This window comes from Melopsittacus undulatus, chromosome 3, assembly GCF_012275295.1.
Source record: "Melopsittacus undulatus isolate bMelUnd1 chromosome 3, bMelUnd1.mat.Z, whole genome shotgun sequence".
Taxonomy (NCBI): domain Eukaryota; kingdom Metazoa; phylum Chordata; class Aves; order Psittaciformes; family Psittaculidae; genus Melopsittacus; species Melopsittacus undulatus.
Genome location: NC_047529.1, coordinates 11,996,457 through 12,021,551, shown reverse-complemented (window position 1 = coordinate 12,021,551; position 25,095 = coordinate 11,996,457). Strand labels below are relative to the sequence as shown.

Below are 25,095 nucleotides of genomic sequence, written 5' to 3'. Positions count from 1 at the left end.
CCTACGTGAGAGCAAACCCCCACCAACGCCGCGCAGCGGCACGGGGAGCGTCAGGTCCTGTGAAGGGCCTCTGCTGTGGGGCTGTTCACCAGCTTGCCTGCTGACCGTTAGGTACGCAGATACCCTTTGAGAAGCGGCCGGGACAGCTGGAGCTTTTCAGTAATGCTGTAGCTGAGCCTCAGAAGTTGTTTTTCTGCACTCCGCCTTAGTTTTCACTCATCTGGCCTGTCGCTTTTCCATCAGGCACTGCTTGGGCAGCAAAGGACGGTGGCCGAGAGCCGGGGAAGGGACTAGTATGGCGGCAGCGGTTGGCCGGGCGTGCGCTTTTAGCGCCTTGCGAGCGGCGTGGCGAGGTGATGGGGAGTGCATGGTACCGGGGGCACCTCCTGCGGGAGGCGGCAGTCGCTTGGAGGCTTGTGTCCCGTGGGAACGGCTCGGTTCAGGCGGCCTCCGCCAGACCCAGGCCCCGTGCGGTGCCCCGCAGTCTGGGGTCGGGGGGTGGTGTGTCCACATACGTGTACACATGTGTATGTGCCTGAGCCTAGAGGGTCAGTTTGTTGCGTCCCCGAAGGCTCAGGGGAGACCTTATCACTCTGCAACTACCCGAAAGGAGGTTGTAGTGAGGTGGGGGTCGGTCTCTGCTCCCAAGTAACAAATAGGACAAGAGGTAGCGACCTCAAGCTGCACCAGGGAAGGTTTAGATTGGATATTAGGAGAAATGTCTTCTCTGAAAGGACAGTTGGGCATTGGAACAGGCTGCCTAGGGCAGTGGTGGAATCACTGCCCAGTAAGTGTTCAGAAAACGTGTTGATGAGGCCCTCAGCGATGAAGTTTAGTGGTGGTCTTGGCAGTCTTGGGGTGGTTTTGGGCTTTATGATCCTAAAGGCCTTTTCCAACCTAGGTGATTCTGTGATCTGGAGCATGACCTGTTAAGGGCAACCCCCTGCAGCCTGCTGCCTGCCTGCACTTGATAAGACATCGGCAGCGCTACTAGGGGATAGAGGTAGATAGAGTGTGTGCTTCAGAGATCCCTGTCATACTAAGGTGTCTATGTATATGCTTATCTGTGTTTTGTAAGCTCTGGCAATGTTTTTTCCTCTATTTCATTAATTCCAGCACGGAAGAAGTACTTTGATGTTTGTTGGAGTCAGCTCTATTTGTGAGACTTTACAGTGATTACTGTATTAAATATCTAGTAATAAGATACTGTATTAAATATCTAGTGATAAGAACAACACATAGAGAACAACACATAGAGAAGTGGGAGCTAATCCCTGCGTGTGTGGATCAGAACACACCACAGTTGCATACATTCCCTTGTCTGTCCAGTCACTCCTGGTCCTGCAGGAGTTACACATGAATCTTCTTTTATATCTAAGTAATGCTAATGGGAATTTCAAAACTTTTAAAAAGACTGTATTTTGCTAGGTAGTATCAGCCTAGTTGCTCTTGCATGTGTTATTCTTCTCCAGTACAGGAAGCATAATAAATACCTCATGAAAGAAGTAGCTTGACACTTGTATTGTCATCAGTGGACAAGTTTGCTATTGTCACTACTTAGCAATTTCCATATTTTTTTTTGTTCGTATGCAGTAAACATGTACTTCATGAATGGGCATTAGGCATGCTGATCTTGTTCATCATTACAGGGTTTGGGACAGGCCAGCTGTGCCTTTGGAAACCTCTGTCAGTCATCTGTTATCCCATCAGCTATGCACCCTGATAATAAATCTAGGTGAACCTGGCTCAGAATCCTTTATATAGCCTAGGCAGCTTGTATGCACTTATGTTCTCTGCAAAAGCGATAATGAACTACATGAATGCCTGTGTGTTTTCCATGGAAAGCTGGCAACTGAGGTGGGAAGAAAGACGAGATTACATTGGTAAAAGTATATTCAAGCTTGGTATTAGAACACCTGGGAGCTGAGCGTGTTTTTGGCTTTCAGCAGAGTACATCCCTTTTTACTCCACCACCTTCAAAGGCAAAATAAAGTTCTTAGCTTTTTTTTTTTTTAGCTTCTGCAGTCTCCTGAAAACTTCCTCCACTCCTAAAAAATAAATATAAAAAAAAAAAAAAACCCAAACCTAAGCAGTTAATGAATTTCTGGTCTCTTTCCTTTCTTAGGGCAATTGTTAATGAAGTGATGCCCATTCTGTAGCCAAACTGCAGTTAAAGCCTTAGCATTCAGGGCCTTTTAAAGCAGGCAAGTGCTGTTTCCTTGGTGGAGGGAAACATCTTCCCTGTCTAGTTACAGAGTATGTCCTAAAAAAGAAATAATACTTCTTGCAAATAGATGAGGAAAACTAAAAAAGCTGCATCTGCTCCTAAATAATTTATTAAAATAATCTTGTGTCTTCAGGTGTGACACTCTTTAAGTCTTTCTGGTTTGATTACTTTGGTGTTCCATGCTTAGCCCAGGTAGATAATGACCCTTTCCATATGCTGTGATTTTAAATGTGTGGGTTTTAGCTTGAGAAATTAAATTCTTTACACGCAAAATTTTCCAAGGCAGCTGGAGGGTTTTTAAAAAGCAGATTGTGTTTTATAGTGGTTTTATTAAGTTATTTTCTTTTTTTTTTCTTTTTTTAGTGCTGAATGTATATATACTTGTGTACAATTCTGTATTTAGCCATCAAAAGTCAGTGCAGGGTGTTAATTGTAATGTTTATAGCAGGGATGTAAATGTCACTGAGAAGTTAATTTTATGTTAGTGCAGAGCATGTCTAAGAGAGACATGTCTTTTGCTGGTGGCAAGGCATCAGTCCAGCATTCATGACCTGTCTTGGTTTTATGTATGATTCAGGTTTTAGATAAGAATCTCATCATATGTTTGGAGGATGCATAGGGAATGGAGAATATGATGCATTAACTGTACATATTTACATGTCAAAAACACTATTTTATTGAGATGTGACATTTCAGATGTTTACATTTCATAAATTTATTTTTTGCTCTCCTTTCAAAGTGCCTCTTCCCTTGGTAGCAATATGTGTACAGAAGTGTGTGAGTATATTTTATTAAATACCAGTACTCAGTGTTTCAGACTTTGAGAATCATATATATTTGGTTACGTTAGGTTTTGGATTGGTTTTTTTTTTCCCTGTCTTCCTTCTTTTGTCCTACTGCAATTCAGAGACCAAGTATCTCATCTCCTGGTGTTCAGAATATGGTCAGCAAAGCCCATAGGCTTTATTTTGATTGCCAGCCCAAAGCTGGTATTCTCTCACTGTGAGTCTTATAAGTGTAAATTGTTCTCATTTTAAAGAAGATCGAATCTTAAAAGAAAACAGGAGATTTGTCACTGGTTTCAGTTGAAGCCAGGATCTCACAATGGTCTTTAGCAAGTTCTGTTATGAGTTGTAATAGTTGGATGTTGTAGTGCTTTTTAAAAATAACTTTGGATCACCAGACTTCTTGAGATCAACTGAAAGTCTTCTGACCTTTTTCTGTTACATCAGTGATTATTTGGCTGTTTCTTTTTCTGATATTTGACTTTTTCCTTTTCTTCTGTTCACCAGCCATAAAATAATAACCTAGCTCACGATGTGGTGAGCAGTGGATTTGTGTGACTTCTTATAAAGGAGTGTTGTGGATGCAAGACATCTACATGGTTCTTGAGGAAATCACCTGTACTGAAAGTAGTCAGAGACTGGGAAAACATAAAGGAGGACAGTATTGTACATATTTGCTCACTTTCTACTCTTCCTAAGCCAGCTGTTTATAGTACTTATTGGAGACAAAATGTTGGGCTACTTAGGCCACTAGCCTGAACCACTGCATCTCTCCATAAACCTCCAGATTGTTTCTTTTCATTTTTTCTCAAAAAGATGTTAAAACTAAGAATTACTATGACTTTGTATTAAAAGAAGCTTGTTCAAAGAAATTATCAGGAGATATGTTCATTTATAGGCCAACAGGAAATATGTGAAGTAGGCAAAAGTGTGCCACTTAAAGTCACATTTGAGGTATGAAATATGCAAGTGTGTGAAGAAGACAGGATTAGACTTTGCCAGTTATTTTGAGGCAGTTTCCAGCTGTAGGCAACTAAAGGATGCACCAGAAAATTATAAATACTGCCAAGCAGTGTGAATTTGAATTTGTTGTAGATGCATTTTTTTAAAAAAAAAATAAGCTGTTTAATTGCACACCAGTCCAAAAAAAAAGATTAATACCTCATGTAATTTGGGGGAAGATTATTCTCAGATGAGCTGTTAATTTAATCCTGTAGGTGAACAGTTTGTCATTAAATGTGTATTGAAAAGAAACCCCACAAAACAGCTCAATAATTGTGTGTGCTTATAGTTATCATTAACATTGTCTATGTAGTTTGTACTAGGAGTGACAGCTAGTTCAGTAGCAGTTCAAACTGAAGGGAAGTGTTTGAGTAGTGACTGTAACATATTGCTTGTATGCGTCTCATACTATGACTCAGTGATATGTTCTGCATTCTCTGTGAATTTAACCAGATATTTAAGAACCTTCTATTCCTGTTTTTGCTTTTTTGTTTCTATGCCACTTTTTATTTTGTGAAAATTGATAGTTTTTCACAAGTTGTTCATGATGGTGTTTTACTTTCAACTTTAACTTTTTATAGGAATAAATGATTACTCTGAATTTTTTTAGAGCTTCATGCTACAGGAATTGATGTGCCTAGAAGGAGCTATTATTCTGACTTCAAAAAATGGTGGTGGTTTTATTGATACTGGATGGTAACAGAACATGACAAAAGTCATGCTTATTTTCTGCTTTTAAAAACCATCTGAAAAGATTTAATTTAAATGTACTTTGGGAAGAAGTAGGGTTTTTCTATTATAATTTTCTGAATAGCATGTTGAAAACTTTATTTCAAGACAGTATAGCCCTTTTTAATTTCTTGAATATGCACACTGCGGTTGCTGTCAACCCATTTCTCCAACCTGTTAAGGTCCATTTGTATGGCAGCATGACCCTCTGGTGCATTAGCCAATCCTCCCAGTTCTGTATAACCAGTAAACTCGCTGAGGGTATGCTCTGCCCCACCATCCACATCCTTAATGATGATACTGAGCAGGATTATTGGCCTGATTTCAGATTTGGTTTTCACAGCACATACAGTATTTTGTAGGATATTTATCACTTTCAGTTGTGTACAGAATGTTATTGCACATTTTGCTGCGAGGACAATATTTCTACTTTTTGAGGGTGCATTCTCACTTTATCACCAATATGTCAGAAGCCTTCTAGATATCTTCTCTTTGTGACAATTTCTATAGCAATATTTCACCACCATCACCTCCTGCAACTTGCTTTGCGCTTCAGGACAGAAGGTTCAAGTTCAATTCCCTTTGGAATTTAAGCTGTATGAGTCACACAGGATCAGAGTTCCAGGTTGGAAGGGACCTCAAGGATCATCTGGTCCAACCTTCCTTGGCGAAGCATGACCTAGACTGGATGTGCCCAGCACCCTGCCCAGCTGGATCTTAACAGTGTCCAACACTTAGGAATCCACCACTTCCCTGTGTAGATTATTCCAATAGATGGTTGTTCTCACTGGGAAAAATTTTCCTCTTGTGACACTGCTGTTTTTTCTTTCTGGTGTGTATATTTGCACAAAATGCTGTTTTGCAGAAGAAAATGTCCCTTATATAAACACCTTTCTGTCTTTATTCTTAGGGTTTGCTTCTGTGCCAGTGAAAGGAAATTGTTGTTCATATTCTAGCCTGGCATGGGCTTTCCAGGCACGATGTTCCATCTCTGCCCCCTGGACCGTGACAGTAGAGCAACGCAGACAAAGCAGTTTCTTCAATACGTGTAAGTCTTGAGTTGGAGTAAAATTATTATCTGTAATAAACAGAAGAAGAAAACATTTTGCTTTGGAGAGATACAGTCATGAAAATCTATGTATAGTAACTTTTTTATCTATTCTAGCTACCTGTCTCCTAAGATTATAGTTGCAACTACACCTATTTGACAGAAGTGCATTTGTGAGGTCAGTTTATTATCTTTTAACAGCAAGCAAGCATTTGCTTCATGTCACAGTGAATCAATCCATCTAATATCCATCATTGGGTGGAGGGGGGATGTACCTTCCCCTCTGTTTTATACTCCTTTATTAAGAATAAATTGTGTGTTTATTTTCTAAATTAATTTTGAGGCACAGGCAGGACGTACTGTTCCAGCTGTGCCATCTCAAAAAAGAAATAACTAAAATGCAGTAATGTTTTAAACAAAAACCTGTTGACAGTGTCCTAATTGTCTGGCCAGCTGCAGTTCTTTCTTCCACACATACTTAACATAATTGAGAAATGGCTGTTTAAATTCACACGTGTGACTGTGAACTGAGATAGCTGAAGGGGCCATTCCACCTGTTTTGTGGCTCCTTATCCTATCCCAAAGGGGATAAAAAGGAATAGTAAGAACATAATCTCTGCAGGAGATAACTGCAGCAGTTTGCAGTTCCTTGACTGTTTATAATCCATAATTTACAACACCTCTGCAGAATCAGGCTGTCAGAACTGGTGGTCTCTTCCTATTTCTCTCAACATCTAAGTGGCAGAATACTGTGTTCTCTACATGTTTAATGCAGAAAAATACACGTTTTACTACATTTGCTAAAGAAATGGTTTAATCAGTTGTGTTGGCAAGCTGTTCATCTTACTCAGTAAATTTTGAATGTTGACTGATTTCAAACAATGGAGGGTAGGGAGGTCTCAAAAGAACTGCAAAAGGCTACAGTGTGTGAACCAGAGGCTCTGCACGGTAAAAGTTTTCTAAGGATGCTAACTGCAGAAAAAAATAATAATGTAGAACTTTTTCTTAGGCACCCAAGCAATCACAAGATAAGAATATGTAAGAAGCTAAGCACTGTTATTATTTTGTTTATCTTAAATTTATAATTTAGCATTGCAGGTGATTGCAGTGTGATTACAATTTGTAGGTTAGATTGTTTCCTTAGTTATGCTTGTGTTCATATTCATGAAGTCTAGATGAGCTCTGTGTTAGCAGAAAGTTTGCCAGCTGCCTTGTTAGATGTCTGAATTAAAATGTTTGTTGTGATGGCATCTGCATTGTCTGATTTACCAATATTTTGAACAAGTTATATTTAGGCAATCTACCTGTAACTATTGGCTTAATAAGATGTAACAACTTGGAAGAATATAAGTGTGCCTCCTTTACGTATTCATCAGATTCAGAAGATTGAAGGTTTCTATTTCAAAGCACAGTTTCTAAGAATGTTTTACAGAATTAAAAAAATTAAATCTTCAAAATTCAGATGGAGTAGATAGTAACAGTATAAATCATTCATATCCTCCAGCAGTGTAGTTGCTTCAGAAGTGGTAACATTAAAAATGTAGATATGACCATTTTATGTGAAACAATACTCAAGTGAAATGTCAACCAAATGACAGGTTCTTTGTGACTGAGAAAGGTGACCATTCCTTTCTTTCTCATTAGTCAAGGTTTATTTCTCTTCCATCATACCTATATGAATATTGAACATGGTTTTGTTAGTCGGCACATCTCTAGCTGCAGTGTAACTATTAAAACAGTTTAACTCATTCAAATTGACAAAATTAATGTAAATAAGAGGAATGGCAACTACCCTAGGCACTCTGCGATCATTACCTACATAGTTGTCTCCTGCAGCTCTGACACAGAAATGTACATGAGTTTATTCTTGTCCTATGACATATTTAAGTGAGTTTGTAATGAAATAATTTTGAATGATCTTGTTATCCCAGGCTTAGCTTCTGTTCCTCCTTTTCACTTTCCATTGTCCCCACTACGGGAAACAGTTTGGTTTCCATTTACATGAGAATTTCACATGCTTATTTAGAGATGTGAAAGGGCCTGAAGTTTTTCAGGTCATGCTTAAAAAATATGTAACTTCCTCCAAAAAGTCTTGCCTCCTTTTTCAGTGTGTCTCAATAGACCCGGTATTTGCAGAAAATGTCTTTATTGTGCCTGTTTCAGTCCAACTTTTGTCTGAGAGGATAGGGCATATCGATTTTCCTTAACTGTCAGTACGTTCCTGGGCTGTCATTCCTGAAGGCAGCAGAGGTACACACAGATGTGTTTGCCTCCCAGCTATAGGAGTTATCTTTCATCCCAGTCATTCAAATCAGCTAGCATAATTTTCTCAATATCTGTTATGTATCCAAGTGTGTATGAAAATAAAGAACTTTTCTTTGATACCATGACTATATAAAAGCCATGCTTTCCAAATCAGAGTATTAATTCCATTAGTGTACCCTTGGGAAGAAATGAAAAGACAAACTTAATTTCTCTGTTGCTAGGTGATGCATCCTCTTAGTTAGAATACAGAGTAAGGAATAGGATGATTTTTTTCAGAGGTTATAGAACTAGATTGTAATGATCAAGGGAGAATCATTCAGGCCAACAATATATTATCATACACAGAGTAACATGTTTTGTCTCTAGAGGCTTTGCACACTGGAGGCAATTGGACTTGGTATAAATCCGTGTTCTTTCTTGGAAATATTAGCTCCTGGAAGCCTGCTCCTTTAAATTACATTTTATGTTAAATTTTTGTAGGGCTGTGTGAATTTTCTTTGTATTATATTGTTCATTTTTTTTTTTCTGCTGTGCTTAAGTTGATCAGCATGATTTTATTTTTTTTATTCTTTAAGCATGAACACTCCAGATAAGTAATTACTGAGTTACCATTTGTTACTGTCAGTGGTATAATATGAAGAGTTCTGATGTTTCAGCATTAATGTTATAAAGAGATCCAAATATACAACTGCCTTTTTTTCCTTTTTTTTTTACTTTTACAAGGGAGGTGTCTGTGTGTCAAAGAATAGTTGGTTACTTGTAGGCAGAAAAAGGGGAGTGAATATTAAATGCCTTACAGTTAGTTGTACTTAATGGAGAGGGCTATTTTACTGGGTTTTGCTATGTTGGTGTGCAATGTAACTTTTGTGAAGGTGCTTGGCCTCTGGTTTTTATTTAGTTTTGAGGCCAGTGATGTTTTGTTTACAGACCTCACCAAAATCTTTTCTTCATATCCATCTGGTGACACTAAGGCCAGCTTTAGTAATTAAAGCAGCCTTCAAAACGTAGTAGCATTTACAACAGCATCCATTAGCTAAGTTAAGGTCTTGTTTTTAGTTGCTACGAAGAAAAGCCCTATAATTTCTCAGATGTTTGTCCAGGTAGTTTAGAGCCATTTTGGTTCCTCCTTTAAGCTAACAAGTTTTAGTCTGTCAACCACTAGGTTTGTAGATGGATTTATTCAGCATTTGAATTGCGGCTAACTGAAAACTCCCATGTCTACAGCTTCCTGATGACATTGTGATAAAGTGTCAGTTTTTAAAAATGTGAAATTCTAATTCCAAGTACACTGTGAAAGCATGCTTAGGGTTTGCAGTTAAGTGGAGAAATCCACTAAGTCTGCAGAGCAGTATGGATGCATCTTTCAGAATAGCATTTTCTAGCTCCAGAGGTTTTGTTGTACTACCATAATATGTAATACAGACATCTCTTGGCAACAAATGTGCAGACATACCTAAATTGATTTTTTACTGCAATCCACATAATGAGAACTTTAACATTTTTTAATTATATTCTTCAATTTCTATGAATAAGAAGGTAGCCCCTAAAGCTTCAGCCTTTTATTAGCAAAATCAAACAGAAGACAGAAAATTTGTTTCTAGATTAGTTTTTTTTTCTGTTTCAGTCCTGTGGAAATCCATCTAGTTATGAGAAGTAGAAATGAGCTTAAGTTTTCAGTAGAAATATTACAGATATGTGCAGTTCTAATTTTCAGTCTGTGAAGATTACCTAAAACCATCTTAAATCTGTCCCATGATTTTTATCTCTTACATGGCCAAATGTTCCTCTTTGTGGTATTGCAGTGGTCCTTGTCTTTCTTGGGACATTTTCAATGTCCATATTCTTGCAGTGCATGAGATGCCACCTGCTATCCAAATTAATTTTGAGGTACTCAGTAGAAGGCTGTCTAGACTGAATGCTTTATAGTCTTCACTATTTCTAGGTTTGTATAAAGGCCCTGTAGAACTAACAGATAATATCTGCAGAAGATGACATCTTAAGAGGCTGGAGTCAGAGTTGTAAAGAAGAACATGTGTTTTGTTAAAGTAGCTGCCCATCACTTGCAGGGGTGGGAGGAGTTTTTTCTTTTCATTATCTTTCAGCAGAATTTGTATCAAATGTACATCATGCGCATCCATTTAGAATGTAAGACGTGCCTTGCAGTAGAAGGAAACAATGTTTTGAGTGTGTCACTGGGGAAATTCAAGAGTAATCCAGCATTATATATAATTTATTATGGACCTACACCTTTCTGCTTGCAGACTGGGGTTAGACAGGGAGTCAAGAAACTATGATGTCACATGATGGCAGGCAGTTGGGAGATAACGAAAGTAGCAAGGGCGGTTCTCATTCAGGATGAACACACTGATTTTGACAAAACTACTTACGAATCTTTGGGGGATATTGTGTAGGCTGATGTGATTTAAACACTGGTTCCTAAAAAGATTTTAATTGTAAATTTTGATTTCCCATAATGGATATATACATCGCCTGCAATGACAGTAGTAGAATGATTGATTTTCTTAGATCAGCAGCATGCAGCTTTAACAAAATACAGCATTTTAAATTTTACAGTGATACAGCACCTTGGCGTGTGACTGAGGATTCCTTTCATGTACTTCACCAGAACTAGCAGGTTTAAGCATCAGTAACTTCTACTGAAAGGTAGAACTGGATGTGTAGCTTTACAAGAGGTTTGAAAGTTTTGGTAAGATTTCTGAACAGCATTTTAGTCATTGCTGTCTTCCGTTTTTTAAATTGAGGAAGCACCTGACCATAGTTCCTTTTGGCCTTGATAGTTAGTTTTGGTTAAATTGCTGAAAGAATGACAAAATATTGTTGTGATCTGTTATCAAAACTAACGGAAGTATAGGTTAAAAGCCAATGTTTTCTAAAACCCCTCATCACTGGGCTTTGTAGCTTTCTGAAGAAAGCTGTCATTTTACAAGGAAAGCCTAATGTTTAGAACTCCTGTAGTCTATTTCAGTTAGCTCTGATACAGGGTTGCTGTTGTCTCATCTTAAGAGATCATAAGATCCAATGTAATTGAAATAATCCAGCTCTGCTTGTTCTTCAGTGATGAGCCTGCTTAATAAATTAGTTTCATCATGTCAGTGCCATGATAAAAACTCTTATTTGATGGGATATCAATTTATTGGCAGTGAAGTTGTCACTAAGAACTTGTTTAATTTAAAAGTGAGTGGATTTCTCTGTTCACTGTAATTCCAATAGTAGATAATAGCTACATAGTAAAAGTTTTATGAAGATTAACTTCATTATCTTTCTGAACTCTCAGCACATCCTCCTTTAGAAGCATGACTTAATATTAATTGTTCATGAATGCTGTCAGAATGACCTTTCTCTTGAGGCTTTGCCTGCTCAGAACAAATACTGAAATGCAGTTCTTAGTGAAGAATTTGTTTCTAAGCTGTCTGGGACATGAACAGACTTTTCACTGTCTACTATACAGTTGCATAGTTCTTAACAGAGATGCACATCCTTAAAATGTTAGCCAGAATGGTAGACTTTTGAAAGTACAACTATGGCAGAGAGTAAGAGTGGGTATGGGTTTGTTTTTAACATCTTATACAATGATGTCTTGTTCTACAGTGAACCTCGAAGGCAGAGTTGAACAAATAAGTAATATACTGTTTTCCCTATTCTCATCCAATTTCAGCTATACCTGGAGAACAGCTCTGAGGACAGGCCTATAATTTGCTTTTCATACCTGTTTAATGCTTGGCCTGTTCTTATCAGTCCTCAGTGATCCCAGTTGTGGTAAGGTGATAGAAATGTGTGTGTTTTGTAAGAACTTACGGAGTCCATACTGTTCTTTCAGAAATGTGTTTCAAAATTGACAGATACTGAGTATGAAAATTATTCTTTACAGTAATGTCTTAGAGGAGTAAGGTAAAAATGAACCTCCAGAGTGTGAGAAAAACCTCGCCTCATCAGACCAAATGTTCGTTTGACTGAGCATCCTGTCTCCAACAGCAGTTCATGCTATTGAAAGAAAGTAAGAATTGGATGAGCATGTAGGGATGCTTCCTTAGGAAAACCCCACAACCTTCAGTGATTTGCGAACGGATTTTCTTTTTTTCCCTTCATTTATTTAATTTCTCAGTGACTTTTTCTTCTATGAAATTGGCTGCTTTTGAGTCCATGTAAATGTTCTGACTAGAGTGTCTTCTCTTTCCTATAGATGGGTAAGCATGTGTTCAGGGAAAACAAGGTTAATGAAATGCCCTCTGCACCTGAGTATAGTGAGGCTTCTGTGGTTTGGTTCCTAGAGGAGTTGATTTTTAAGCCTTTAACCTCCTTCTGAGAAAAAATGTCTCCTTGTGGTCATTAAGCAGCTGAATCTAGACTGCGTAATTTATCATGCAATTTGTAATAGATTATGTAAGCAGCAGATTCCCTTTACAGATGCTCTTCCATATTTCTTGCGTGTGAAGTATTTTTTCCACATCTTTTTGTTTGGAGATGGCAAACCCACTATCTGAAGAAGGAAAGGTGTTGAAATACCATACCTTTTTAGAATTCATCTGCTAATAAAAGTATGTGTTCCAAGGTGAAACCTGAGAGAGAATGTTAGTGATTGAAAAGAACTTAGTGAGTTACTTAAGGTAATACCAGATAGGTAGATGTAACAGCACTAGTGGGCACAGCACATTGAAAGATGCATGTTTATTGTAATGTGTTCATTAGTCTTTTTATTATACGCTTAATATTAATGTCTTTGGATTTCCACTGCTCTGATGCTACAAGACCATTTGTCATTAAAAAGCTTAAGGAAAAATTGCTTGTAAGTATAAGTGATACTTATAAAATTGATTGTTTCTTCTACTTTTATTCCCTTTAGTTTTCCTATTTACTGCTACTTGTCTTTCTCTGTAGTTCATATTCTAAGCAAGCTGGGAACTCATCTTGCAGAAGGCAAAGAAATGTGCTGTTAATCTTCATTCATCATGATCTAGGATACTGTTTTCTGATACAGTTTAAAGCAAGTGTTTTCAGTAATACTTGTGAGTTACTGAGGTGTGATCTAATACTCATCTTCCTCTGAAGTGTGCCCAGGGACTGTCAGGTTCCTGAAATTCAGGGACAGTATAAAAAGACATAAAATCAAATCCTTTTCAGAATATTACAAACATCTTTTATGTGGGTTAAGAATGGAATGGTATCATGCAGACTTACTATTCGCAGTTGTTAGCAATCAGCTTGCATAAAGAATGCTCTCAGCAAAATTAAGTAGTGGATCTTTTCCTAACCTATAAAATGAATTTTTATATATGACACATTTTCATGTATTTCTTTTTTCAGTTAGTAGCTATGGGCCTTTTAGTAACTGAGTAGAAATGTGGGGGCTTTTATGACAGGATCTATTTTAGTTCTGGAGGAACACATGTGAAAATCAAAGTTTAAAAAGGCAAAATACAGGAAAGGCCATAAGTCACTAAGAGACTGCATACCTTCAGAGCATTTCTGAGCATTTACAGATGCAAAAAGGAGTACAGCAATCCCCAATTCTGTTTTGGGTTTTATCCACTGCAGTTCATTTCTCCTGCCCTATGTATGTACTCTTGAATCATTTTGGCACTTTGCTGCCAAGTCAGATTGATCTTTCTTATGGTCAGGTTTTTTTCATTGTTGCTGTGTTGTCTGTCTATTGTAAGCAGTATCCCCACCATTGTAATCTTCTTGACTGCACCCTATCCTTTCCATATTCCGTTCTTGCCACTTTATCTTAAAATCAGTGTGATATCTGCCATCTTAACAAAGAACTCTCAGCTCTGTAGCCTGCAGGCTCCTGATGTTTCATTAAATGCAGCTGCTTTCCAAGCACATGATGGTATTATTATAGACTGATTAGATGAACTGCACTTTGCTACCGAATGTGATGTTTTCATCTGGTTTTAATTTTGTCAGAAGTTGTGCAGTGCTTGAGGCCAAAACTTGACTCAGTCTGACCTCATCTCGCGGGATCTGTTGGCATTGACTGATCTCCTTTGGTACAAAACAATCTCCTTTTGCTTCTTTCCTCTATTGGGATTAAGTGATCTTATCATACAGATATTTAGAATACAGCTCAAAGTGCTTAGGGTTTTTTGAGTGTATAACCAGCTCAGGAGCTCCCTGTTTATGTGTCTCAATTGCTTGTTGCTACCCCTCTGCAGCCTCCTTTGTAGCTGTTACAGCCCTTCATGAGGCCACACGAACTGCAGGAGACTGGGGAACTGTTCCAGCTTAAAAATAACCTGGCAAAGAAAATGTAAATACCTTTATTGTAATTTCAAGTTTCCAGGCTAGCAGGATTATCATGAAGAAAAATTAATTGCTAGTTACACAGTGTTTTCTGAATAAGCTAAGAAGCTTAACATGATTGACCGTCAAACTTCCAACTCATGCGAGAATCCTATAGTCCACTTTAGAACATCAAAAGCTGCATCATGCATTACCTGCTTACCACTAGTCTTTTTTTGACTCAGCTTTAATGCAGTGTCATCTTAGGGTAATATTCACTAGCTGTAGACAGCCTAGTACCTATCACCATTTGACCTTTATTGTGAAAGTAACATGTTGAATCAGCAATTAGGTTTTTCTGTTTGGTGAGTTCTGTGCAGCAGAAGATTTTTTTAATTACTATGATTTATTTAGCCCATAGATACAGGCATCAGTTTGTAATCAGCTGGAAACTTTAGTGCTGACAGTTTAGATGCTGTTTTCAAGCCATTTGATACATATACTCTTGGTGGGATTTTTTAACCATAAAGTTCTGGACATTAGGACTCACTTGAATGTTTAGAAAAGATAAAAATTTCTTTTATGAAGGGATTAAAGCCTACCCAGGAGCAAATACAATTCTTGCCTCACGGCACATGGGAACTGTGATAAACTGTTATCCATGGGCATTTCTGCTTGTATATAGTACACATTTTACACTTATCTGTAATACAGATGAAATCTGTATTATATTTTTATAATATATTATGTTATCTGTGTATGTAGTACTTTCTAGGCTGTTCTGCTGTTGTCCATCTCGAGGGAATGCTGGTTTGTAGCTTTCTGGACTTGTGTGTCCTTCCTTGTGCGCTTGCTTTCCTAATGTACTGAGCTTCGGTTACTTGGTTCAGGATTGAACTTCCCAAAAAAGAATCACAGTTAGAACCACAGAATAGCTTGGGTTGGAAGGGACCTTCAGAGCTCATCTAATCCAACCCCCTTGTAATGAACAGGTACATCTTCATCTAGATCAGGTTGCCCAGAACCACATCAGCCCGGCCTTAAAGTCTCCAGGGATAGCACATATACCATACAGTCCTGTATCCCACTTTGAAAAGGATTTTTGGCTGAAAAGATGGGTGTCATATCTTTGTATCTTAATACAAACTTACTCAATAAAAAAATAAACTTGGGCATTTAGTGATACCTGTGTAAATCTTGAATAGCGCCTGGTCTTCACCATGTTGTCAGCGTAGCAGAGCTTACCCAGTTCCAATGTGTTTGCCAGTCTGTGATCAGGACTCTCATGTTCATTAATCTAGCAAGCATGAAATGCTGATGGGAAACTGCAGCTATTTGAGCATAGTTATTTTAATTCCCCTGGTTAAAAGCATTTACTGATTTTTTTTTCCTATTCCAAATAAACGAAATCAGTTTCTAATTAGAGAAGACGAGATTTAAACTGCCATAGTAACATTGCCCCTGGGTGAAACACAGCAGCAGATTTATGTTGTTGGTTAACTTCTTGTGTTTTGGGGCTTTTTAAAGCAGGCTAATCCTTGGATAATTTTAGGAGTGATTCAAGTTGGCTGTCATTGATATTTGTCCTTGGATAAGTGCTTACAGGTGTTGTTGCAGAGTTCTAATGAATTATTTTCTTTCAATGACTTGGGAATTAATAACCTTACTGATTACTGGTTAGGAATGTTTGCCTTCAAAGGATTTTCAAAATCGATTTAAAAACCCATGCACCTGGCTGTGTGTCTACCCAATTTCAGTCATGAGGAGTGGCACTTCTCTGCACCAGATGCATGTACATAGAGAATCACTTAGTAAGGCAGTAATCCTACAGTTTAAATCCCAGTGAAGGTCAAACAAGGGTTAACTTTTCAAGTTTGGGTTGGGTTTTTTATGTTCAGCTTCAGTTTCCTATGTAAGCTGTACTTGTACAATGCTTATGAAAGCTTTTTTATTTCAGTGACAGCTGATGAGCTGTGGAAAGGAGCTTTGGCAGAGACTGGTGTGGGAGTAAGGAAAGGAAGAGGAAAGAGAACGAAGAAAAAGCTAAGGAAGGATCTGAATAAAGGCCAGGCGATTGGTGAAGGTAGATTCATAAATAAGGGGCTGAAGGCATGACTTGATCTTTTCATGTATAATGTTTCTTGATTTAATAAATTGACAAATTACTGTTACTTTCTTTGGTGTCAGAACTGCTTGATATATTTCTGTCTTTTTTACAAAAATCCTCATTTTTAATGTGTCCTTGGTTTTGAAATATAAATTCTGTATCATAAAACACACTTGAAATATGTGAGAACCTTCCATTTTATCACATTTTTCCAGTGTGCAGCGTTTCACTCTTAATCTGGTATAAACCGTATTCTTTCTGTTATTTTTAAGGACGTTCTGGATTCCTCTGGCCTGGTCTTAATGCTCCTGTGATACAGGGTGGGAAAGTCCAGGCAATTAGCCAAAGAAAAAAAGAAGAACGAGAGAGAATTCAGTCTGAACTTATTCAGCAGAGGGATACATATGAGAAGAGAAGAAAAATGAAAATTAAGAGGCAGGGAGGTTGGAGTGGAAGGTGTTGGGGAGGTGTCATTCTGGATCCTCCTGACCCAGGTCCTAATGGAGGTAAGGAAACTGATTATCTGTCTTAGTCTTACTTTTGTCTTTCTGGTAAGGGGCTTAGAGCAAGTGAGATCAAGGCTTTTTCTACAAATGAAAATTGATTTTTTATTCCTCTTTTACATGCCCATACGTGAAGCAAGGCAGCTAAATCAAGGAACAAGTGTTAACACAAGTGGAACTTGCTAAATCACTGCTTAGTCTAATATAGCTGTTAGACTGTACGTTACAGACTGTATGATGTTATATTGTATTGCATTACAGTGTAATGTACTACGCTGTAGACTGTTACAGGAGTCTTGAAGTATGGAAATAATTTTCTGTTTTCAACAATTGGCTTGAGTATGAAATATAGCCATGTTGTGGGTTGTTTGTTTTTTTTTTTTTTTGTAGCTTCTTAAAGGATCCTGTGGGATTAATCAAGCTTTTTGCCCTAGTTCAGATAATGAAATGTGGTTAAAGATGATGTAGTTTGAATGTAGCTAGTAGAATATATTTATTTGCTGCTGGTTAAATACAGTGAAACTAGAAGTCCTATACCTAGAGTGATGACCTTAACTTTTTACAATGCTGATTCAAACCACTAGGAATTCTATAGTAGCTTTGTTTAACATTTAGAAACCTAATCCTTTTCAACTGATTAAATATGGAAATGAGTTGTTACTCAGCTGAGTTCTTCTTGTAATGCAGTTAATGATGCTTTTATGTTTATTGTTGTCTTTCTTTAGGCTTTTCTAGTAAGATGACCCAAGACAGTTGATTTTTATTTTTTTTCCTACGCTATTGTTTCAGGGTTGTTGCAGTCATTATAAGTGTTAAGCTTGTTCATGTTTTTGGAGGTATTTTTGTCCAGGAATATGTTCTCCCAGTGTAAGCTTGGATCTTGGAACATATGTTGCAACAAGTCAACATAAATGGGAAATTACATGCATATAATCAGAATTATATTGTTCTCTCATTTTGCAGTCACCTTTGCTCCTCACTCTGCCTGATGCTTTGTGTTAATCAATTTCTTTTCTGTCTGTGAATATTATCTGGTTGCATTCTATTGGACGTTAACTAGAAGTTCAGCCATGCTTTGAACTGAGCCATAAGGTAGTGAGAGCATTGTCCTTCCTGTGTGATCTGTTGCCTTTGTCCATTTAGATTGAAGTTTTTGTGGCTTTATGCTTTAGAAGCTAATGCCTTTATTATTATCTACTACTTCTCTGTTCCCTCCTCAGGTTTTCCATTCCAGTAGCTGGTACAGATGAATTTGTGGCTTGTGTCACTGTAGCATCTGAGATATATGGTTTCCCTCAGATTTACTTCGTGCATTTAAGGAGAGTTTGCCTGCCAATCTGTTCAAATTTTTTTTTTAATTTTCTTTAGTTTTAAGAGCAATTAATTTTATTTTAATATCAACATAATGCTTTAGTATACAAAAGAATATTTACTTCCCTGTGTTTCATTTTATTACCTTGACAGCAAATATTCCACGGAAGGCAATGACGTAGCAATGGACTTGACAACTGTCACAGAAACAACTGAAAAACAGATGATTTGAGAAATTAATGAATTGTTCCAAATTCCCCATAATTCAGTGGAGGAATATATAGGAAGTTGAGAAAATTTCATAGTTCTAGTTTCGTACTTCGAACACAAGACTGTGTTGTTTTTAAATTTAAATCTATTCTCAAGTATTTTGTTCTACTGAAAGAAGTGGCAGCTGTTTCAAACAACATTTATGCACTTAGGAATTTTATCTTCCAGTGTTTTCATTGATTTTGCTTTTGGCTGATACTGTTGGTGTTGATTACTTGCATTAAAGTTGGCTGTGTGAAGGCTGTATTAAAGTTGTGCCAAAAAGAGGAAAGGGTAGTACAGTCAAAATAGGCAAATCAAGCTGTCAATTTGTATTATAAATTTGCTTGAGAAAAAGCAGTTTCTGATCAGTATGCACTGATTTCCTTTTAATCTGCTCAAAATTTTGAGGATTTTCAGCTCTCTGTAGTTCTTTCTGCATCTTTTTATTCAGATAATTAATGATTTTGCAGGGGATCTGGGACATTGACCCTGTGAAGCTGTTAGGAGGAATAAACCAAATGAATCCATTTGACCTGAGACTATGGCATAGATTCCCTGTTGTCTAAGCAAGAATGAGCTCCGAAATTCTGCAGTTCAGCCCTTCCTAGTATTCTGATATTGGAATCTCTAGTAACAATCGGAGGTTGAGCATGAGCTGCAGCTTCCCTTCAGCAGCATTCGTATTTTCCAGTGAAAACAGGTCCAACAAGCTTGTAGAAACCTCAGTGTTGTTAGCCTTCAACATCTGACAAATTTGGTTAAAATTGACCAGTATGTTAAAAAGAAACAGATAACTGGGATGCATACTGTGATTATATATGCTTCATTCTTTCAGAGGGATCTTCCTCCACTGCACCTCTAATTATTGTGCTAACTTGGAGCAGAGAAAGAACAGTATTGTTCCGTTGGAAATAAAATTAATTCTCTTCCAAGTTTACAGTATTTCTTTGCAACTGAAGAGGCTTCAAAGAGGGAACAGGGTACCTGCTGATATTCATATACTGCGAGCTAGAAGTCTACTTTTTGTAGATTAACAGATCTCTAAATTGTGCAGGAACAATTGTGTTTATAATTGTCTTGGATGTTATGCGTAAATGATAAAGCAGTTTTGGTTGGTGAAGGAGTGAGTCCCCAGTTCTTTATCATTCTTCACTGTTTTACTGTTTTCAGCTTTTATCCAGAATCTCATTGTAGCTACACCAAATAAAATAAGTATTAACTGCTTTCATTAACGCTGGTCTTCTATGTTCCATTGAAATGCTTTTGTTCACGAGGTAAATTGGAAAAGCAGGAGATTGGAAGGATCTCTTATCTGTTCTCCTTCTTATACTAAGATGTTGTGTTTTACTTTGTTGGTTTCAAAGTCACTTATTTTTCCGACAACCAAGCTGATAATAGCATACTCCTTTTGGAAAATGCATCTGTATTAAAATACAGATCAAGTATAAGTATGCTCTCAATTGCATGAAAGGAAACAAATATATTTGCAATTTATATTCAGGTGTTTGTGTGGTCATCATGTTTTGAAACAGAAACTCAGAGAAAACGGGATCTTTTTGGCACTATCCGTAATATGCAGCCTTTTTGCCTGCTTCTCTAAAATGGAGTTTGAGAAATGCTGATGGAACTGCTGAAATCCAAGCCTAAGGGATTTGCTTGCTGACAGTTCTTACAGTATGTGTCAGGGTGAAGGCCTATGGAGAGGATCTGAGTGGATCGCAGTTTGCATGGTTTTGTGCTCTCCTGTTTGACTTACTGCCTTGGCAGTACATGTCATGCCCAGAGCTCTCCAGTATTCTTGCTCTTCTCCCATTCTCCCTGCAAGGTTGTAAGACATTTTGAAACCATCTTATTTTCACAGAGCAGAAACTTACTAACTTTCAGTCCAGTAGAAAGGATATGTTTACCACTTAGGGCTGAATATGTAATGTACACCTGAACTCTCTGGCATTGCATTACCACTGTGATGAAAAGATTTGAACGCAGATGTGACTCAGAAGTGATCTTTATTTTACAGTACAAAATACCTTATCTATTACTAGACAAAATAAATGGTGCTGTAATTGTCTGTGATTACAAAGACTTTTTTTTCAGGCAGAATTTGAAATTGAAAGGGGGGAAAAAAGGTCTGGCTATGTGATACATGATTATTTGAAGTGGCTGTATATTGTTTTATCCTCGTCTTCTTGGTATGTCACAGAAATATGTACTAAGAAATACTTGCAATTTCTTTTAATCCCTGCTGATTGCTGATACAAGTTTCAGAATATTCTGAGTAATATTGGATAATACTTAGGTCATTATGGAAGTGATCCATTTGGTGATTTACCTTTTTCTTTTTAACAATTTACAGCCTTTGCTCAGTGGATATGAAATTTGGGGTTCATTTGCTGTTTTAGAGCAGTGTTTAGGGAAGGAAGGCAGTTTACTCTGCCAGCCAGTGAAAATCAAAAACATTGTTTTCATAACATGCTGTGGATGGTTATTTTTCAAAGCATTTCTGCAGCTGTAAAGAATGAGGAAGAATATCGGATATAACAAAAATGCTTCTGTGTAAGTGGTGAGTTGCAGTGATTTACAAAAGGAGGATATATAGCTTAGCTTCTGAGCAAAATACTCAACAGATTCTGAGGATGTCTCAGTTTTTCTGTCAGCTTTGCTTTCTTTGTGATGTTCAGAGCAAGCAGTTAAATTCGTATGTCTTGCTGTACCATTTAAAAAGTGATTATTTTTTCTTCCTGTGTGCTTCTCTGGTTATTCAGATTGGACAGTCCTTGGAGACTGTTTCCATCTTAATTCTCTGCATGTGTGGTACTTAAAAACATCAGATACTGATTGCAGGTGGAGATTGGGGTCCCTAATGGAGCACAATGAATGCATTTAACAATTGTTATGTCTTAATTATAACAAGCTGTATTGTAATAACAAGCAGTATTAAACTTTCTGAGAAATTACCATTTTAACTGGACTTTTTTAAACTAGTTTTCTTCACATAAGTGGATTTTACTGAAGAAATTAATAAAACCCAAACCTATACTTTATAAATAAGAGCTATATGCTGTTTTTCACTGGCCCTTTTCTAAAAGATTGAATGATTGAGTGAATGGTGTCAAGTAAAAAACCGTATTTGAGGTCTTTTGAAAAGGAAGCAACTAATAAAGCTCACTTCAGATACATTTGTTCAAATTATTCTTACCTTTTCTACTTAACTGCTGAGATTAATTTATAAATTACAGTTACGTAAAAATTGTGTCCTTTTTAAATTATACCACCTGCAGAGAGCTGTGCTGTTAGATAAGTAATACAAGGAAATGTAATGCCCTATTTTTCTCCCAACAGAAACTTATGAAGATTTTGAAACAAGAGTCATTGAGGTATGCATTACAAATCTTTTTAAGGACTTCACATAATTGTCACTATTTATATTGAGCTTGCAGTTATTTAAGTAGCCTTTGCCAAGTCGATCTTACGGCAATAGGAATTAGTGTGGTATTTTGTATCAACGGTCATTTTTTTCACTGGGGCCTTATCTTCTCTGTTGAGCAAATGATATATAATTAAAAGGTGGTTTTGAGTGTCTCTGAAATGGCAAATGCCTGCAAATAAAGCTTTAATAGTTCACAACCAACCATAAGAGGGAAAACATTACCATAGTAAAGAGGTAGGGTTATTTCTCAGACAAAACTACAGATAAGAAGTTATATAACTGCCTGTAAAACAAAGAATTAAAGAGGGGGGAGCAGTTACATAGGGCAGAGAGTGAGTAGAATGGAAATCCCATTTTGTGTGCCTCTCAAGTAATAAGATACTTGTTCTTGATGGTTTAACTTATCCTATCTTCTGGGAAAAAATACTGTTAAATTTCATACAATGAATGATGGTCCAGCTATCTATCCAGATCTCACTGTAAGGTCACTCTACCCGTGAGGAAGTCCAGAGTTCCTCCTAATTTAACATCATCGGCAAATTTTCTTAATGTGCATTCCAGTCCTGCGTCCAAGTGCTGGCTCTAAAATTGAACCCACTAGTGATAGGCCAGCAGCCTGATGTAACCCCAGTTACTATAACCCTTTGAGCCAGACTTATCAGCTAATTGTTAACCCAGTTTATAGACATGTCTAGCTGTATGCTGGACATCTTGTCCATAAGGACAAATAAGGGAGAGACAATTTCAGAAGCTTTGCTAAAATCAAACAAAACCCCACATCTATTGGCTTCCGTTGGTCAACTAGATGGGTGGCCTTATCATAAAAGGATATTAAGTTAGTTAAAGATGACTTTTCCCCTTGTGAACCCATGTTGGCTATGACTAATTGTGTAAACTTGTCACTTTAGAACATTCTCCTGTTGTTTCCTTACCTGCAGCTGAAATGGCTTATTAAATTTATTTTCCTTTCAGGATTGTAATCAGAACCTTCATTTGCAATTAATATTTAACTGCTTTATTATTGGAAAACTATACTAGTCTAGCTGCTGCTTGGAGAAAGAGACACTTCTCATTTCTAATTATCATCTGAGAGCCTAGGTCTTAACCTGAATCAATATACATTTTGTGATTGATGCACATAGTGTGTCTTTGCTTAATATGAACATTGACAGGCTTTTATCACTATGAAATTGTCTATTGAGTTGTTACACAGTTTTATGTGCATAGAGATGACTGTTCATCACTTTACTCATTACTACAGCTTCATTTAACCAAACACATCTTTGAAACCTTACCTGTACTTTTAGCCAATATTATGTTGTGCCTGTGTTCATATGAGGTGTTTGTTCCAAATAATCTATCTGTGTTTTGAGTTTCTAGTTAGTTTCACTCACAGTGTATATCACTTTGTGTTCTACTGCCAAAGTGATGCCTTTTTTGGAGAGGATCACGCTCTCTCTGTCCTCTATCATGCACTGTCATATACTGTTACAAGAACTGATTTCCGTCATGCAAATCCTTCTTAAATCCTTTGTTTGACAAAACTGGGGTTTAATTAGTAAGACGTGCTTGAAAACAGTTACTCAGTATCAAGATCTTGCATTGTGGTCATACTAAAATCTCATATTCAGACTTCAGTCTCTTTGAGACAATAGCTTTGTCCTACCCTGCATATCTCTAAATAAGCTATAAATGGCAAGCACTGATTTCATTGCCAGACCTCAATTGTCTTTTTTTTTCATCAAAATTTTTTAATTATTAAGTTTTTAGCATTCCAGCACCTGGACTAAGATGAGTAGTTGTAGGGTCCCTTCTGTTACCTTGACAATGATCATTCTCTATGTTAAAACCAAATGGCTGTTTCAGATCAGCTTTGACTTTTCAGAATCTTCTACAGAATGTGTAAAGTGGTGCTGCTATGCACAAGAACAAATCAAAGGTACTTTAGTGGATTATATCTTTACCATTACCCAGTGCATTCAGTCTAAATCTTAACATTTATCAAAGGATCTGACCTTTACTGGCAGTTCATATATGACATGTATATCTAAACAGACATGAATATAAACTATACAAATGAGTTCGGTATCAAGATTTTTCCTGTTTTCTCAAGTATCTCTAATATATTATTGTCGGATTTGTCATGGGTGCCTAGAGATGACAGGATATAAAATGAGTAGCAAAATTTCACTTCATGCCATGGGTGGTTTCTTTCAATAGTAAATGGGTAGCATGCTTCTGTTCTTTATTGCATATGCTGATGGGCATATATGTTCAGGCTTCTCTGAAACAGCCCTTATAGAATGACATTATTGGAAAAAAAAATTGTGATCTTCTGATCATAATCCAAGTGGATTAGGTGATCCCTTTTATATACCAAATTCCCATTGAGTAGCATTTTAGGGATTATATTGGGAATGATAAATGCAATAAAAATGAACATTTATGTGAGCATTAATGAGATCTCCTGAAGTGCACCATACACTTTTCATGCATTCTTATTTTAACACACAAAACTGGTGTATTATTCTCAGGTTTAAAACCACACAGGTGGATTTAGTTCCTCTTAGATCAGGAGTACCGGTACACACAGTAGATTCTTGTGGGGTTTGGAAAACCCACACATATTGTTAAAGCTCCTTTAAGTGAATAAGGTTTGGACTGGACACTATGGACTTTAATGGAACAGAGGCTGTTTGGACCACTTAGCCTTTAGCTGTCTGTGGAAAGCAACTTGTGATATTGAGTTGCATGGGTATGCTCATAGAAGAAGTGATTTTTGTTCATGAACCATGCAGTTGGAAGTGCATCCAGTTAATTGAAAGGGTGCCTTGCAGAAAAGTGTCTGTTGTTTTGTTGCTGTGACATGTCACAACTGACTGTCCGTTGGATACTATTGGTAGGTATTTAGTAAGGGTGGCCATTTTGTGCTGGCATAATTATTTGCAGTCAAATCCATTAAACAACAAAAAGTATGCAGTACTTCCTTGTGCTATAAAAATTGTTTCAATGCTTTATTGTGTATCTGAGTAATAAAATAGCTTTTACAAGCAGGCGGAGACTCTACTGTTATATGAGGTTCTCAAATGTGAGCTGAGAAAGAGGAATGGGTTATTGTTTTTTGGTTTGTTTTCTTGGTTTTTTTTTTCAGAATAGCAGCAGCAGCAAAAAGTTGTATATTCAAAGCCAGTAGTGA

At 37.2% G+C, this 25,095-nt stretch overlaps 1 protein-coding gene across 1 annotated transcript in view; it reads left to right on the top strand.

The window, feature by feature from the left end:
• The first annotated feature begins 249 nt into the window (after positions 1 to 249).
• Positions 250 to 25,095, top strand: part of MRPS5 (mitochondrial ribosomal protein S5) — a 41,579-nt gene continuing 16,733 nt past the window's right edge. The window contains exons 1-5 of the mRNA XM_005147421.3: positions 250 to 353; positions 5,654 to 5,791; positions 16,257 to 16,382; positions 16,679 to 16,912; positions 21,812 to 21,846. Of these exons, the coding sequence (XP_005147478.2) occupies positions 296 to 353; positions 5,654 to 5,791; positions 16,257 to 16,382; positions 16,679 to 16,912; positions 21,812 to 21,846 (591 nt within the window). The 5' untranslated portion in view covers positions 250 to 295. The remainder of the gene's footprint in view (positions 354 to 5,653; positions 5,792 to 16,256; positions 16,383 to 16,678; positions 16,913 to 21,811; positions 21,847 to 25,095) is intronic.